This window comes from Falco peregrinus, unplaced genomic scaffold, assembly GCF_023634155.1.
Source record: "Falco peregrinus isolate bFalPer1 unplaced genomic scaffold, bFalPer1.pri scaffold_35, whole genome shotgun sequence".
NCBI lineage: Eukaryota > Metazoa > Chordata > Aves > Falconiformes > Falconidae > Falco > Falco peregrinus.
This window is the reverse complement of record NW_026599603.1, coordinates 1,645,567-1,662,269: the sequence shown is the minus strand read 5'-3', so window position 1 is coordinate 1,662,269 and position 16,703 is coordinate 1,645,567. Positions and strand designations below refer to the sequence as shown.

The 16,703-nt window shown below is 58.1% G+C and overlaps 1 protein-coding gene across 1 annotated transcript in view; it reads right to left on the bottom strand.

Annotated features, from left to right (window-relative positions):
• LOC129783349 (hydrocephalus-inducing protein homolog) overlaps nucleotides 1–16,703 on the bottom strand; it is a 133,063-nt gene that overhangs the window by 27,838 nt on the left and 88,522 nt on the right. Inside the window, 21 exon segments of the mRNA XM_055793332.1 lie at nucleotides 363–482; nucleotides 727–909; nucleotides 1,088–1,290; nucleotides 1,616–1,786; nucleotides 2,278–2,907; nucleotides 3,658–3,817; nucleotides 4,683–4,824; nucleotides 5,312–5,495; nucleotides 5,812–5,964; nucleotides 6,385–6,593; nucleotides 7,743–7,916; nucleotides 8,541–8,711; nucleotides 9,861–10,029; nucleotides 10,305–10,544; nucleotides 11,619–11,768; nucleotides 12,169–12,357; nucleotides 12,443–12,570; nucleotides 13,408–13,544; nucleotides 14,548–14,681; nucleotides 15,396–15,526; nucleotides 16,047–16,224. Coding sequence (XP_055649307.1) covers nucleotides 363–482; nucleotides 727–909; nucleotides 1,088–1,290; nucleotides 1,616–1,786; nucleotides 2,278–2,907; nucleotides 3,658–3,817; nucleotides 4,683–4,824; nucleotides 5,312–5,495; nucleotides 5,812–5,964; nucleotides 6,385–6,593; nucleotides 7,743–7,916; nucleotides 8,541–8,711; nucleotides 9,861–10,029; nucleotides 10,305–10,544; nucleotides 11,619–11,768; nucleotides 12,169–12,357; nucleotides 12,443–12,570; nucleotides 13,408–13,544; nucleotides 14,548–14,681; nucleotides 15,396–15,526; nucleotides 16,047–16,224 — 3,956 coding nt within the window.

Genomic DNA, 16,703 nt, shown 5'->3' with positions numbered 1-16,703 from the left:
TTAGGTGGCGAAGCTGAGATGTGGCGGGGAGACACAAGCTGCTCCAAGTGACCTTCAGGCTGGAAGCAGCACATGGCTCTGGCCACCAAGGCACCCACCGGGGAGGAAGATCAGCTCCGTCTCTCCCCTGCTCCTCCAGGACTCACTTGCCCATCATCTGCTCAAGTTCACACATCTGTGGCCCTTCAGCCCCCTGCATCTCCCAGGCAGGTCTCCACCTGGGCCTGCCCTGAATTGTGCCTCTGGGACGGCTCGTCCCCAGACGTGTCCGTGACAGCACGAGGCCCTGGAGGTGCCATCCCAACGTCCCATGCTGCGCAGGCAGCGCATCAGGATGCTCGCTCAGGGCGGGGAGCACGTACCAGTCTCTTGACTTCCCACACAGCAGCGGTCCAAAGTGGAAGACACCCGTCTCCGTGACATACTGCTTGAAGACAATGTCGTCGTCTGCCTTGCTCTTCCTTCGGTGGGGAAACACCAGCCTGGGCAGAGAAAACAGGGAATGAAGAGCTGTGAGATGCTCCAAGTAGAAAACCTGGTCAGAAAGCCGTAACCCTTACTGGTGGCTGCGGTACCAGTACTCCCAGCTCCAGGCATGGGACAAGATGCTGGGCGGCTCAGGCAGCACGCTCTGCCCGAGCCAGAAGGTCACCGGGGTACAAGGGGCAGCCCTGGCTCTGAGCCCAGGGGGGAGCAGCGTGGGAGGCTCCCAGGGGCAAGCCTTACCGTGGGTCTTGGCTGATGGTGGGGTACAGGCAGGTGCCCCTGCAGGGCAGCTGGTACAGTCGCTTTGTCCCCAGGATCTCGAAACGCAGCGTCTGCTCAAACTGGCCCAGCACCGTGGAGCTGAAGTGGACCTTCAGTTCCACCTCGCCGCGGGCAGGCACTATCCACCGGCAGCTGCTCAGCCTGGCAGTTAAAGAGAGGGCTTCAGACACGGCTAATGAGCAAACAAGACGAGGAGGAGGGCTGTGGACTCGCCATCCCACGGAGGCACCAACAGAGGGGCCCTGAGGAGCTGGGGATGACAGACCTCACTTGACAGGGTGGCCATGAAGCAGAGCGATCTCCTCAGCCCTCAGCTCACCTGACATGTCTCGGCGGGGATGGGACCATGTCCTCGCCGCTTTGGTGCCCCCCAGGAGAAGATACGGGTGCTTCCCTGTCCAGCCCCTGGAGACATCTCCTGCCCTGACCGGAGCTCTGCTTCTCCCTCGCAGCCTCCCAGCTGCCCGCAGCTTTCTCCTCACTCGACTGGCTCCTCACAGGGGCGACCTGCTCCTCTGGGGTCTGAGCCACAAGGGGAGGGAGAAAACAGAGAGGTGAGACCTGCCCCGAGACATCCCCCTCCTGGAAAGCAAGCTGTGGGTTTGTTAACAATTAGGGGAAGCACTAAATAAACAACCACATCTGCCCAGGGACTTGGTCTTCCTCATCAGGTCTAGTTTTGCCTACAACACTCTCCTTGCCCAGGACCTCAAGGCAAGGCGAGGGTTTGAGGTGTTTTTTTAAACCGTTATTCTCATCTTACAGACATCACAGTGATCCTTCCCCACCCACCCCCCTGCCCTGGCACCTTCACTTCGGGCACAACGGGGGCATCCACGAGACTTACGGCAGCATTCTTGTCTTCTTCTGCAGTGGCGCCTTCTGGCACAACAAAGACAAAGTGCTTGAGGGCTTCTGCTGCAGGGGCCATCCGCTCTGCCGGGTAGTGGATCACGGAGTAGAAAGCAGTAGGGGGGATGGGAAGCCCGGAGGGACCCAGTCCAAGGCTATCCAGGACCTAAAGCGTAAGAGAAAACCCTGTTTGTACTCCTGTCACCTTCATCCTCACACTCACTCCTTAAAGGCACGGAGCTTTCGGCAATGTGGTGGGGGTTTATTTATATCGGGCACCGTGCTTCTTCATGCCCAGTGGAGTGGGCAGGCTCCAGAGCAGTGCCAGGACCTACAAGTGGGACCTAGAGAGAAACCTCTCCCTGCAGTGACTCAGCTGAAGGAAACCTGAGCTGCCCTGCCCTGGGACCATTTGCAATGATTTCCAGGCTGGGAAATTCTCTCAACAGACGGGATGCTTGTACAGAGAGCACTCCTGCTTCCCACCCACCTGAGGGATGGTGAGAACCTCCCGCAGCCATGGGGCTGCTGTGGAGCCATTGTAGAACATCATCGGTGGCCCGGACAAGGCTCTGTGCCATTGTCACCTGGTGGGACACGATGCACCGGGGCCCAGGAGCACGGCAGGCTCAGCCTCCGAGCCTCACAGGGCTTTACCTGCTCTGCCGCTGGCAGCTCGCTGCTCTCCAGGATCTTCCTAGTCACATCTTCTGAGCCCAGCACCTGGATGTCCAAGCAGGGCACCCCGACACCCTGGCCTCTGGCTGACCCTTTTGCACCTTCCCCTTCCAGCTGAGGTATTCTGGCATCCTCAAGAGCCTTCAGTTCTGCCAGATGCTCTTTCTCCAGCCTCCCCTGATGCTCCTTCTCTCTGTCCCTCCGGCTCCTGGGGCTGGATGTGTGCTGGGGCTGCTCTTCTGCTGGGTGCCGTGCGTCCTCGCGGTTCAGGGGGAACAGCAGGATACCCTGAACCCTGTCCCAGGATGACAAAATATGCGCAACATCCTTCTGCGACATCTCGTAGATATTAAACCTCAGGGCTAAGTTCTCGCTGTCACTCTGGGCCTCATTTTTGGTTTCCCCCTCTTCCAGGTCTGTGGGGTGTGCAGCCGCTGCCAGGTGGGCATCCATCAGGGTGACCTTGCTCTGCTTTTGCTCATCTTCCTTTGTGCAACGTGCAACAGAGCCCGGGTGCTTCCTTACAGATCGTGTCTTGACCACCCCCTTGGCGACCTCCGACCTCCGGCTGTTGGATGTGTTGGTGTTGCTGGTGGGACTGTTCATGCCCTGGGCAGGAAGAGCAAAAAAAGCAGTGAGCATTTCAAAGCACTGACTCAGGTGCTGTAGGGCAGCAATGATCTTTACAATAGCACCCCAAACCTCGCTCGAGACCTGTGCTAGGCACCCTACAGATCCCAGTTCAGAACATAGCTGGTACCCAGTTTAGCTCAACAAACCAAACTCTTCAGTGTCAGACTGATGAGGAGTCCTGCAAACCAGCTGAGGAACAGAACAGGTTCCCAACCCAAGCAGAGAACTTAAGACACCTCCTTACTCCCGTGCAGTCCTCTGGGTTCATTTCTGGTGCGCTGAGCATCCCTGTGGCTGGCTGATCCTTTGCAAAGTCTGCCTGCTAATGAATACCTAAGGCCTGGGGGCATCTCCTGCCAGACATGTAGGAAAAGACCGCACATCCCAGACAGATCATGGCTCACAGGTGTAAGTCACAGGCAGAGTGGGAAGAAACGCTGGACTAAAACTACCTAGGGCTTCAGTAGTCAGTATGTGGAGTTACATGAAGCCGGGACTCAAAGGCGGCATGATCTTAGTAGAGCAGCTCTAGCAGCAAACCCATGGGAAGACACCCCGGTGCAGCAGCAGCACGATCAGACCCCGGTGGTTGTTTCCCAGCACAGCCCCACATGTTGCTCCTGCCAGGTGCTCGTCCCCAGCACTGCGTGGGGCTCCCTGGGGCACGGCGCAGCTCCGTAGGAAGGTCCCCAGGGCTTTCAGTCATCTCTGTAAACAACCACGCACCTGCTTGACACCAGGCCGGCTTTTCCTCCTCAAAGCATTCTCTTGGTCTTTTCCAGCCTTTCTCTTCCCCTGCTCAGAATTCTTCAGCTCTTCCTCCTTCAAGCGTTCCAGCTCCTGCCGACGCTTTTCCTCCAGCTCTCGAGCTAGCTGCTCCATCTCCCTTCAGCAAGCCAAACAGAAAACATGCCCGAGAGTCACCACCAGAAGCCTGGGCTTGCCGCCATCCCAGCTGGTCCTGCACTTCGTTCCCTGACCCTGAGGCCAGGCAGAACCGTTAGGCCATCTCTGTGGACCTCCCTCAGCCTGGGGAGGCTGGGAATATCCCATGTGAGGAGAGGTGGGAGGGGACCTCCAGGGCCAGCCAAACCTCAGCCTTGCTTCGTAAGGTCAGCCTGGGCTGAACGACGTGCGGAAACACACGCTCGCTTTAAACAGGTCCCCCTCCCAGTTTCAGACTTAGCCTGTGCATCCTCCTCAACCCCTGCGGCCTCCCCTCCTGGGCTGCTTTGCTGGATCAGAGCTTCTCCCAGGCTGACCTGCTGCTGCAGCTGAGGGTGAGCCCAAGAGCCACCGGCTTCTATGGCCAGTGTCGCTCAGGAAGGAAAAACCTAGGAGATCAGCAAGGACTTCCCCTACGGCAGGACTGGCATCTAAACCAAGCCAGCACAGCTGCGCCTCACACCAAGCCACACCACAACCCCTCTGGTGTGGGGAAGAAGGGGGGTGAAGATGAGAACCAACGTAATTAACTTAGAGACACTTCTAAGAGCAGCGGTCAGGCAAGCCCAGAGCCCAGGTCCCGGCAGCCACCGTCTAAACCCGCGGGCTCTCCGCTCAGCTGGAGAGAAGATGTTCTCTCCCGGGAGGAAGGGCCTTCCTCTGCTGGGAACCTGGGGGGTGGAACTGCCCTCTTGGAACAGACACTTTCGGGCCTTCGCCCCGTGACCCCTCTGAGCTCAACCGAGGTCTCCGGAGCAGGAAAACCCTGCAGGGGCACCCTCCTGGGGAGTTACAGGCGCACAGACCTCTGCCTTCTCTCGCGCTGGACTTGGCGTATCTTGTTATGAAGCTGAATTTTCTGCTCCGCACTGAGGGCATCATACTCATCCTCGTCCATCTCCCAGAGACGTTCTCTCTCCCTGCGGGCAGCTTCTTCCTGCTCCCGTCCTTCAGCCAAGGCCAGAGGAGAAACCATTAGCAGAGCTTGCTGTTGGGGGTGAGCTGCCAGGATTCACAGCTGTGTCCCGAGCCAGCCGATCATCCTGCCAGGAGATGCTGGGGAGCTCACAGCCCTGCTCCAAAATTCAGATCAGCCCCTGAACTGTCAACAGTTCACGGCGAGTTCCCGCGCCTTGCCTGGCTCCTGCGCACCAGCGTGGCAGGCAGCTGCTGCTGCTGCTTCGGTACTGAGCCACAACAGCTGGCACTTGTGCCCAGGCTTTCACGGTAGAGACCAAGGGAAGTCTTCCCAGCCTCAGCTCTGCTCTGCTGCATTTTAAGCGACTGTGAGCTGAGCGCTGGCTACACCCAGGCAGAAGGTGGAAGGATTAATAAGACCACTTCTTACAAGCTCTGCTGGTAACCCAGATACACACAGATAAGGCTGAGTGCTTGACAGGGAAGATTTGAGAGGTGCGGAGATGAAAAGTCTCACCTTCCTGCTCTTTTGCAGCTGTCTCCCTGGCTTTAAAGGACACATAATCCTGGAACAGGTTCACGACGTAGATGTGAGGCCGATTTCCAACAGCTTTGAGCAGGCAGAGGAGAGCAGATGCCATGTTGTGCGCAAAGAGGGTTTCCAGGCCATCAAACACCACGCCCTGGTAGCAGTCACTCAGCTGCGAATAAAGTTGAAAAGGAACAGCTTTTCTAGTCAGCTGTGGCACACACGGGGCTCTCAGCCAGTCAGTAAATGTCCACTGTCAGCAGATGTCAAAGGACACCAGCCATCGTTGTGTCCAGCGCATCAGCCCAGACGAGCTCTGATCTTTCCCCACGTTCTGCCACCTTGGGGCATCTGCAGCTTCCCCCAAGGATCCCTGCGTGCAGCTCGGGGCTCCTCTGAGAGCAGATACAGACCTCCTCTCCAAACTGCCTCGCTGCCTGTCTCTCTGGAGCAGGAACGCAGCATCTGCCCCCACCCCACCCACGTACCTGGAGCCTTTCGGAGAGGATGGCCACCAGCAAGTCCTCGGGCAGCACGCAGCTCAGACAGCCCAGCCCTCCCTCTGTGCTGCCACCGATGCTCAGCCGTCGCTGCGCAGGGACGCAGGGAAGGGGAGGGTGGAGATGAGAAATGGAGGAGCCCTGCAATGTTGAACGCCACAAGAAAAGTAAACCACTTGGGTAACCCCTGAACAGTTCCAACTGCTGGGCTTGCAGCCAGGGTTTTCCACTAGTGGGAGGCTCGAACCAACCCTGCAGGCCAGCAGCTCCAGGGGACAACCCTGGAGGACACATCCCGTGGCTTGCAAGCCCCCAGCGCAGCACCCCGCAGCTTTGCCCACTGCCTGCGGCCACATTAGCCAGGACTGCACTTTGCCAACAAACTGTTGAGGCCCAGTCGAGATTTCTGCCAGAGCACAGGGGTTTGTTCCCACCCCAAGCATGCCCAGCTGGCGCTCTGCACCACACACCCACACACCAGCCCCCACTCTAAGCAGCCCCTTCGCTTCTCAGAGGCAACAGAAAGGACCCAGGCATTAACCAGCGCAGATCACGCTTCACCTGGCAGCTTGTCGAATCCCTTCGATGCTGTTCCCGGGATTGGGATGCACGGCCATCCGCCTTCCTCTTGCTTGCTGCAGTGCTCACCGGCCTTTGGGAACTCGGGGACTGCAGGCTGCCGTCCTCCCCAGAGCTGGACTGGCGCAGCACTGAGCTGTGCCCGGCCTTGGCGTGGCACTGCACGCTGAGAGAGACATCTGCATTGTGACCTGCAGAGGGGACAGATGGCTCAGCGGGGCTGGCGATGGGTGCTGCGGGGAGCAAGCGGGCACCTTCCACCCCTGGCAGGGACACAGCACTTGTCCCCCAGCCTGCTGGGCACTAGCAGCGCTGCTCTCCAGAAGCAGCTCCTGCCCTGCTTCCCTTACTAGCACGATAAAGCTGAGAGAGGACGGAAAAGCCAGAGAGTTTGTCGTGCACAGCCCCATGTCCCTCCTTAATAAACATGCACACAGGTGACACTTTGCACAGCAGCTCCCCTATGGATCAAGCCAAAGATTCGTCCCCCAGCACCATCATTTTCCTACCTTGCACCCATCCTGCCTTCTCCCGTGGAGACTGTAACGGGCAGCCCTGCCCCAGCGGCATCACCCATCTCCACGGAAGCTAAACCCTCTGCCTGGGATAACCCCACCCGGCACCCAGAGCCTTTTCCCTTCCACCAGCTCCCAACCACCCAGGTTCAAAGCTGAGCAATGTAAAACGTCCCCCGCCAAGGCCAGCGTCTGGCCTCACCCTGCAGAGCTCAGGGCAACAACTGCCCAAGAAAGTTTCCCCAAAGTCTCCAGTCTCACATGGAGCATAGCACAGCACGCGCCAGCTCCGCAACCTGGCAGTGTCAGTATAGGGGGAAAAAAAATACATTTCCAGAGAAAAAGAGCTCATCTGCAGTGAGTCTCATCCAAAATTCCTCCAGGAGGCTATTCTTCCCTTCCTCTCATGTCTGTGAAGCTACACTCACAGTCAGTCACCTAGAGCTTAATGAGCCACTTCAGAGGGTTATTCCTTGTTCAAGTGGGCAGCAGTTCTGCCTGATGGCCACAGGGAGCAAGCTGGATTCAGCTCTGAGAAAATGTTTTTATAAAGCTCTGAGAAAGGTACGGGTGTGCTTCACCACTCCCAGAAAAAGGGACGTGTGTCAAGAAGCCCAGAGGCAGTAAAAATGCCTTTGTCTGACCCCTCAAAACAGAGCTGCTTAATCACCCGAGCTGTGTTATGAAATGGCTCTGCATTTCTACACGCTTGCACCCGTGCTCCCCAAGAGACCCAAGGGCTGCCAAACTCCTCTGGAGCAAGCAGAAGCAGGTGGCCGTGGTGGGTTTCCAAAGCGCCGCTCCGCGCCCAGTGTTCCTCCTTACCCTCATCCTCTGTCTCCTTGTGGCTCTGCTCAGCGGCAGCCCTGACGCACAGCTCCCGGGCACGGAGCCCTGCCGCGCTGCTCCCGTCAGAGATGGCTTCTGTCACCACGGCGTCGATGGACAAGCAGGCAGCGCCGTAATATTTGGACAGGGCGACCGCTGCCGCTGTCTTTCCTTGAGAGAGAGAGGAAGGCGGCTTGGTGACATTTGCAGGTGAAGCATTCTCAGGGACAGGCTCTGGAAAGCCCCCCCAGAGGCTTTGCAGGTTTCAAGGACAGTCAGAAAGCACATGTCCCTTTAGGGGACACCACGAGGGAGGCAGCTTCAGCACGGTCAGAAGCGCTGAACTCCAGAGGCAGGTGGATCGCCTCCACCTCCGGTTCAGCCCAGGACTCTGTCCCTTGTGGTGTGACCTCAGCCCTGGGCCAGGACATTGTTTCGAGCCCTGTCCCACCACCACCGTTCGCTACCCTGTGCTGGTGGGTGCCAGCTGGGCACAGTCTGGGGGTCAGCACGGGCTAGGGGCTGCTCCCATGAGGAAACACGGGCACTAGGCAATGTGGTCCCATGCAGCAAGAGGGACATGGCCACCCCGTCTGGGGGGACAAGAGCCTAGCTATACGGACACAAGATGAGCCACACCACTGGCACCAGCTAGGCAAAGGCCTGGGACTGTTTCACGGACCAGCAGAGCTGTGGCTTGCCTCGCTTCGCTTCAACTGGCCGACCAAGCACCACGGCCCACCAGGATAAGTCTCTCCTGCTTCCCGCTCTCCTTGCAGCCAACAGCTCACGTACCTGTCCGAGGTGTCCCATGGACGATGATGACGATCCCTCTGCGGTTTCCGCCTGTGCACCCTTCTGCAGGGATATCGATGCCCAGGTGGCGGGCGATGGCCCTATGGACAGGGCTGTCGGCCAGCTCTCCCGCAGCCTCCTTGCTGCTGCTGGTGCTCTGCTGGTGCTCTGCTGTGTAGAACCAGGTAGAAAAGTCAGCCTCCTGCCTCCCTGTGACCCTGATCGCCCTCCCCATCCCCTCAGATCCTGCGAGAGGAGACTGCTGAAACCAATGTCACAGCCCAGATCTCATCGTGCCTGTCCTCGAGGCTCGCGCAGATCCAGCTGCTGGTGAAGGGGCCTGTTCAGAGCACAGTAAGTGGGGTGGCAGGAGGAGGAAAGAGCATCTGGCAACACCCAAGAGGCCCGGGCCACATCTTCCATGAACCCTCCCCACGGTCCTCATGGGAGTTTGGTCCCGGGTCCTGGTGCCTAAGGGGGGTGACAGGTGCAACTGGGCATTGGGAACAGTCCCGAGGGAGATGGCACCAGGCTGCAGTGAAGCAATGGAGGTGGCACTGAAGTCCACCGCTGGGGCTCTTTTGCTACAATGGACAAAATAGGTGAAGAGCTTCGGGTTACCAGCCGTCCCGCGTCTTTCCTTAACACCTTCCTCCTCCTCTTCCCCACATTCGGATTCTGAATTCACCCTGTTGGACTGGCTTTCATCGAAAAGGGAGGGGGGAACGACCGAGCTACGGGGTGAGGTGCTGCAAACAACCCCAGCGGAGTGCTTTCTGCCCCCATCTGACAGGTGCCAGGCACCTTCAGAGCTGGCCGAGGAGGAAGGACGTGGGGAAGGAATGGCAACCTGCTCTTGGCCATTCCCACTTTGCAGGGCCACAAGCAAAAGCAAAAATCTCCTAAGGAGGGAGACTCCCAAGGCACCGAGGAGCCTGTCCAGGGGTATTCTGAGCTTGTGCTTGTGTTGCCGCGAAGGAACAAATCTAAACCAGCTCGTTAGATTAGACTTGGTCCTACAGGCTGAAGAACTCATCTGAGCCTGCTCTTTGCAGCTGAGGGACACAAGGGGACACCCTGAAGATTTCCCCAGTGTGTGGCAGTAAGATATGAGCTTGCTTTAGCTGCACTCAGGGCTGCGAGAGGATGCGTCTCACAAGCCACAGGTTTTCACCTGGCAATTCCTCCACCAAGCTGGGGAACAGGCGGCTGCTAAAAGCACGGGCTTTCCGTGGAGAATGAGGTCATGGAGAACTCAGGGTACGCAGCCTGGACTCCCTGCTGTGTCCACACTCAGGACAGACCATGCCAAACCCTCACCCTTGTCCTGGTCCGCTGGGTCCCCGGTCTTGGGCTTTGCTTGATCATCCTGCAGCCTCTTCTGGTCCTGAGAGTACTCCAGCACCTCTGGGGGCAGCTTCTCACCCGGGCCACGCAGAGGCAGCAACAAGGTGTTGCGGCTGTCGTAGTCCTTCAGCATGCGCAGGACCTGTGCGCGGAGGGAAGAGAAACCACGTACAGGAGGGGTTTCTTGACCACACGAACACACTGCCCAGCCAACCAGTCTTCTCCCTCATGCCTTCCTCCCAACACGGACTACCCAAGCACCCCCCTCCGCCTGCCAGCAGAGCTGGCTGCCCCTCAAGTGCCGCCAGGCTGTGCCCTGGGGACTGCCTCCATCTCCCTGGCGCAAGCCCGGGAATGCCACCACAGCGCTGTGAAGCTACGGCAGCACGCACACGGGGACCAGACCTTCCCGCTCACCTGCTCCTCCTCAAGGTACTGCTGGTCAAACTCCAGCGAGTAAAACTCGATGGGAAACTCGCACGGGTTCTTCACCACCACTGTCCCCTCCGCCCCACGGCTGTATGGCAGCACCGGTCCCAGCTCAAGCACTGGGGGGCTGAACTCCAGCTGCGGCTCCAGACCTTGTCCCGAGACCTGCAGCTGGAGGTGCTGGCTGCTCTGGCAAATGTTAATCTTCAGCCTCCTTCTGTAGGACTTCTGAAAAGAGAGAAGCACAGAAAGGTCCTGCACTAAGTCCCAGGTGACAAGGGCCTGGAATTCAACCCTTGCCCCAAGGTCAGCGGTGTCATCAGTACCTCTAAGGTGAATGGAAAACAGGTATTTAATTATAGCAGAGGCTGCAGCACCTGCATGCTGGCTCCGGGTAACTGGGATGGATCCTGGGTGAGGTGTAACTGGCTGTTTGGTGTCAGATCTGAAACAGTCTGTCACACGTTTTCACCCAGTCACGAGGGAGCGCAGTGCTCGTGAGAAAGGTCCTCGGGGTTACGCTGCCCAGACACAGCTGTGGCACTGCTGCATCAGGCAAACACCAGCCACGCAAGAGGCAGATGAGCTCCCGCTGGCTAGAAATAAGGGTCATCTTCTCTGCTCAGCGTTTGGCTCTGGCCAAAGCCCAACACAAGCTGGTTGCATCCCTACTAGCAATTCTACCGTCCCTGGGACTGTTCCCAGGCATGGAAGCACTTGTGTCCATGCTGTCACACACTGCCAGCTTCCAAGTCACTGTGGCCACATGCAAACTGCCTTTGGGAATGCTCCATCGCTTAAGCTGACTCCCAGACCGCGTGGGAACACGCAGGCAGGTTGGGCCAGAGCCACAGGGACTGCTGGCAGCGTACCGCTACAGGTGACAGTCCCGCCGTGCCCAGGAAGGTGTCTGGCGGCTGTTTTGTCTGCTGGTACCGGCAGCAGGATTAGCCCAGGTTGGCCCTTCCAGGGTTGTCCCCTGCGAGCATGCCAGCTGCTTTGCGCCGGGGCGTTGCAGCCTGCAGATATGCCCACACCAGGTGGAAGATGAGGGGAAACAGGTGGATCTCCTCCACGTGCCGAGAGGGAGCCACACCGCCGAGCCTGGATGCTCCCTGTGCAACTCCCCGTGGGGATTCCAAAGCGCTTCTCAGAAGTGCGCGCTACAGGGGAAACTGGGGCACAGTGGGTGCGGGGCTGGCAGAAAGCTCCATGTGGAGGCCAGACCTCATCCCCTGCGCTGGGCTCTCATTTCCACACTGCCCTGCCAGACCTCCGCGGGGTGACACCTGCCAATCTCACCTCTTCCACGGGTGAAAACCTGACTCGCATGTTGCATCGCTGTCCGGGAGCGAGGGTTCCGGCCGAGGGCAGTGCCTCAAAGACACGGGGCTTGGCTTCCAACTCCTGCAGCAGCTTCCGACGCATGCTCGCTGACAAGCATTTGTCCACCTGGGCACAGAAACCAGGCGCGTGAGGTGGCCTTTGTGGGGACAGACTCTTGGTTCCTGCCATGCTCTGAGATACTGTTACGGTGCGGAGAGCACCCACGTCCAAACCAGACATGGCCACCATAACCTGGTGGCACCATAAATGGGAGCAAAGATGTGTAGGCAGGGCAGGCAGATGGGGAGGCACTGTCCTCAGAGGAGGAGGAATGGGTGAAGATGGCAGAGAAGTGAAGCATCAGCTAACGAACAGGTCCAGGCGAAGCAGCCTTGCTCCGTACCCTCAGAAGCTTCCTCAGCCCAGCTGTAGCCCAAGCGCCCAGGCAGCCACGGGGGCAGAAAGGGCAAGAGAGGCAAAGAAAACCCAACAAGAAGTTACGTGTCACACGTTGTCTGTGCTTTACCTTAACAGGCTCGTGCACGGTGACGAACCATTGACAGGGGACCTGGAGCTGATTGTGGAGCTGGACAGTTTCTTCCCGGCACTGCCCACACTGGACAGCGGAGAACTCCAGCCTGTCCCTGGAGAGGCAGAGGGACGGCACAGTCACGTCGGCACGGAGGCGGACATGGAACGTGGGGCCACCTGCTACCTAGTGAAGGACAGAACATCCAGCTGAGAGACCAGGTGACATCTGCGGCTGTGTCCAGCCTGCTGCCTGCCCCAAAAGGTGGTACCTTGATGGGCAGGAGCACGTCCACCTCTCCCAGTGGCAGGTTGGCGCTTTGTGGGTCAAAGCGCACTCTGAATGTCTTAGTCCTGCAGCAGGGCAGGCACTTCACATGGTCCAGATCCACGCTGAAACCTTGAACAGATGAAAATAAAGCAGCTGAGATACATCTCATGCCGCTTGTGTGTCACAAGCACGTTAAGGCCACGCGGGTGTCCTGGCTGGCAGCTCTGCGAAAGACCCCCTTGTATCCCCGGAGAAGCCTGCTGCTCTTTCTCCCTTGTCACCGCCCAAGGAGAAAGCGTTTTTGCAGCCAGAATCCAAGGTCCACATGGTAAAAATGAAACCCATCAGCTGAGCTTCAGCAATTCCTTCCTTGGGCATCTCAGGGAAGGAGGCACAGACCTCCCCAAAGGAGAATTTCCAACGAAGGTTCCCCCATGCTGCGGTGTTCCCTGGACAACAACTTAGAGAAGACACCTGACCACCCCTCAGACACAGCAAGTCACCGTTTGATGGGACACAGCCTTGCCTCAGGGCCTGTCGTGGAAGCCTGTTTTGATACACCAGAGGATCTCACAGGCTCTTTTCTCAATAAAGGCTCAACTGAAGGGCTATGACATCATGAAGTCTAAACAAAGCACTTCCAAACCACAAAGGGTCCCGTCCGTTTGCAACATGAGCCCACAAAGAGCACAAAACCTCGGCTGTCACTCATGGTAGCCAAGAGCAGAAGATGATGAGAGGTGACCAAGGTGATCAGCCCACCTAGTCCCTGAAATGAGGTGTCAGGGCAGTCCCAGGCAGACCAGGTCTCTGGGCACTGCTGGCCAGGAGAATTCAGGCTCTAAAGCACCGAGCGGGGGCAGTCAGGAAGAAAAAAGCTGTACAAACAGGCACTCAACACCCCCACACACCCAGTGACTTAACTCATCTGTCAAGCCCACGGGAAGTCCCTCCAGCACTGGTTACCTGTGCCACACAAGACACGTCTATCGGCGAGGAAGGACACAGGCAACCGCCCGGGGTTGGTGATCTTCACAAGGTGTGTGCGGACGGTACCAGGAATGACACAGCCAAAGTCCAGGATGTACTCAGGCAGCTGAACTCTGAAAGGAATAGAGACATTCCTTAAACCACAGCCCGGCTACATTTCCAGGTGGACAGAAGACACAAATAAAGTGGGTATTTGCTGCTGTAAAAACCCAGCTCAAGCCTGTGAAAGCCAAGGCCTGACCACCTGGTAGTAACACTTTGGTAAGTCACGGAGGGTGCAGGTCCTAGGTTTTATCAGCTACCAACGGGACCTCAACATAAAATTGTGTTTAACTGGTCGCAGCTCCTCGGCTACAAAGAGCCACTGTGGCTAAGTCCACCAGACCTCCACTGGCCTCAGTGGAACTGCTAACCTGGTGTACAGCCCAAGCCTGAAATCGCTTCAGGACCTTGCAATGAGATTTGCCTGCACAGGCAATCTTCCCTGCTCTGCAGCCAGGTCTGTCCCCAGAGCAGCCCCGGGAAAGGCAGGAATCGACACCTACAGCGTTCAAGGGCAGCTCCTTCTCCAGAGCAATCCCACTCGGGAAAGCGCATAAGTGGTCTGTTTTGCAGAGCATTTTCTTCCTGAACTGGAGCCTACCGTGCCCCTGCCTCATCAGGAAGGAGCAGAGGGAAGGACCAAGGCACCCAGGCAAGCCCTACGGTCCCACCAGCATCTACACCCCCTGCTTTAGGGTTTCTCAGCCCGTGCGATTCCCTGCTGGCTTTGCTTAGCGTGGCCTGTCAGTTGGAACAAAGATGCCAGCTTTGAGCTGCCTCTTTCAGAGCTGGTCAGCAGGGACGGTGTCTGTGCTGTCTGGAGGGGCTGGATGGTCTGCACTGCACCCCCTCAGCACTAAGAGCAGAACCCAGCATCTGTGGGGAGCTGAGCACCCCAGGGTGGCACTATGAAGTGAGGACACTCGGCTGCTCACAGGGAGCACGTCAGAGCTACCAGGGTCAGACCCTTTCTGCAGTGCCCAGCTACTGCCAGCTCTGCAGACACCAGGAGCTCTCGGGAGCAGGGGTGCACTGCTGGGTGTCACCCTCGGGGCACCTGGAGTCTCTACTAACTTGAGAAGCCTCCGACGAGCACGCTGGTCAAAGGCCGCTTCCTCTGGGGGACCGGAGCTGAGAGCTTTCTGCTGCTCCAGGGCATGTTCCTCTATCAGCAACTGCTCCATCTGCAGCTGCAGCTGCGTGTCCCACTGAGGAAAGGAAAGAGAGCGGCTGGTTAGCAAAGGTCCTGCCCAAGGCACAGGCTTGTCTCTGAGAGAGGATCCCACCCTGATCTTGTTGAGAGGGGCGATGGAGTCCCTCTGCCTCGCTGCTCAGCGTCTGTGACACCTCCTGCTCCCTTAGTCAAGACCTGATCTCAAGGGAAACAAACTCCAGCACCTTCGCCTGCCCAGTCACTGTCACAAAAGCTGATCTGGCCAGACAGACAGCCAGACAAGCCAGGAACCTTCCAGAGCTCCGAGTATTTGCCTGCCCCCCAACCAGTGCCAGAGCAGCTTGGACAGCAGCTCTCTTGGAAAGGGAACCACGAGAAAGCTGACGCCTCTTGGAGATGACCGCTGACAGCACAGCCCCAGGGCGCAGTCAGGCTGCTGCTGGTAAGCTGGGTCGTGAGCAAACCTCAGCCACGACCCGCAGCTCCTTCAAAGTGCCAGGAACTCAGTCACTTGAGCATGGCCTTCAGGAGCTCTCCCTGAGGCAGTCGGGGAGCTGGTGCATCTGCTGGAGGGACAACAGCCAGAGCTGGGCAGCCCCTGGGGCAACGCTGAGCTGACACATGGTCGTGGCCAGGTGCGGGCAGGGAGGTCCCAAGTGCCAGCAGGGCCCCAGGAAGCCTGCTGCGGGGTGCCCAGGGCTCGAGTGACACAGGGGCAGGGTGGCACATGCCAAATGGGGCTTCTCACCGCGGTGTCCGCATCGTCCCTGGGTGGCTCCGCGGCCGCCGCCTCCCCCAAAGCAACTGCTTCAGCTCGCTGGCTGTCCTTTGCCATCTTTTCTTTGGCCTCTTTGAGGACCTTCTCATATTTTGCATTTCCTGGACGAAGAAGAGATCCACAAATAGAAGCGTGGACGCCGTGCCAATCCCACTTAAGCTGGGAAGCCCCACTCCCCTGATGCTGGCCTCTCCCAGAAACAAACTCCTTGAGCAATCTATGGGAAGTGGATGCTGCTGCTCCTCTCTGAATCCTGACGTTCACTACCACCCACCTTCCCCTCTACAGAGGAGCATCCCATCCCCTGCAACGCCATGGCAAATCCAACCCTGCCAACATCCCTGCCAGCCCGCGTTACAGCTTCCCCAAGCTTTTCTGCCCAGCCGCCACCTTCCCAGGCCTCCGACAGATATGCTGGCAAGCTCTGCAGGGTGGTTCCTGGGGCAAAGCCCACATGGACTCACCTACTAGAGACTCAGGAAGCAACCCGAGGGTTGAGTGTTGCTCTGACAGCCCTGAAACCTCCAGGCTCAGTGGGGGTGGGGGTGAGCTGCCCTGTGGGCATATGACATGGGGAAAAAGCCAGGGGACCTTCCTGCGGAGCAGAGAGGCAGTGCTCACCGCTGATGTTCCTGGGCAGGTCCAAGCAGATCCTGGGAAGGGTCCCTTCTCCTCTCAGGGTGATGCTTGCTGGTTCCAGGTGACCCACTTGAATCTGCAAAGCCCTGCAGAAGACTCCAGGCACTCCTGGCAGGTAACAGACTTTGAGCACTTGCTCCTTGCCAGGTCCAATGTAACCCTGCAGGGCACGGGAGACAAGAGAGGGAATGCACCAAAGAGCGTTTGGTGGGGGGACGGCTCAGGCGACAGACACACTGAGAAGAGAAAACAGCTTCTCCTATGGAAGAAAACGTCAGACAACATGGCCTTCTGGCTTTCTCGTATCCTAAAAGCTTGAGTCTCCTACACCAGGGTGCAGTACGTCCTTCAGAGGGCTCGCAAGGCTGCATTCCCACAGCACAGACCGCCCTTTGCTCAGCAGGAGCGCAGCTCTGCTGCTCACAGCGCTTACCCTCTGCTAGCAAGAGCCAGACTGAATAAAGAAAAGCTCTTTTACCAGCTGCTGTGGAAGACGAGCTAAAGCCCATGCCCTCAGCAGGGCCAGCAGCTCCTCACACTGCACGTCAGTGGTTCCCAGGCTGCTGCTGAAGGGCCTGACTCATTCATCATCCCAACCAAACATCTCCTGCCTGCGTGGTTACACCAGGGGTGCGTGAG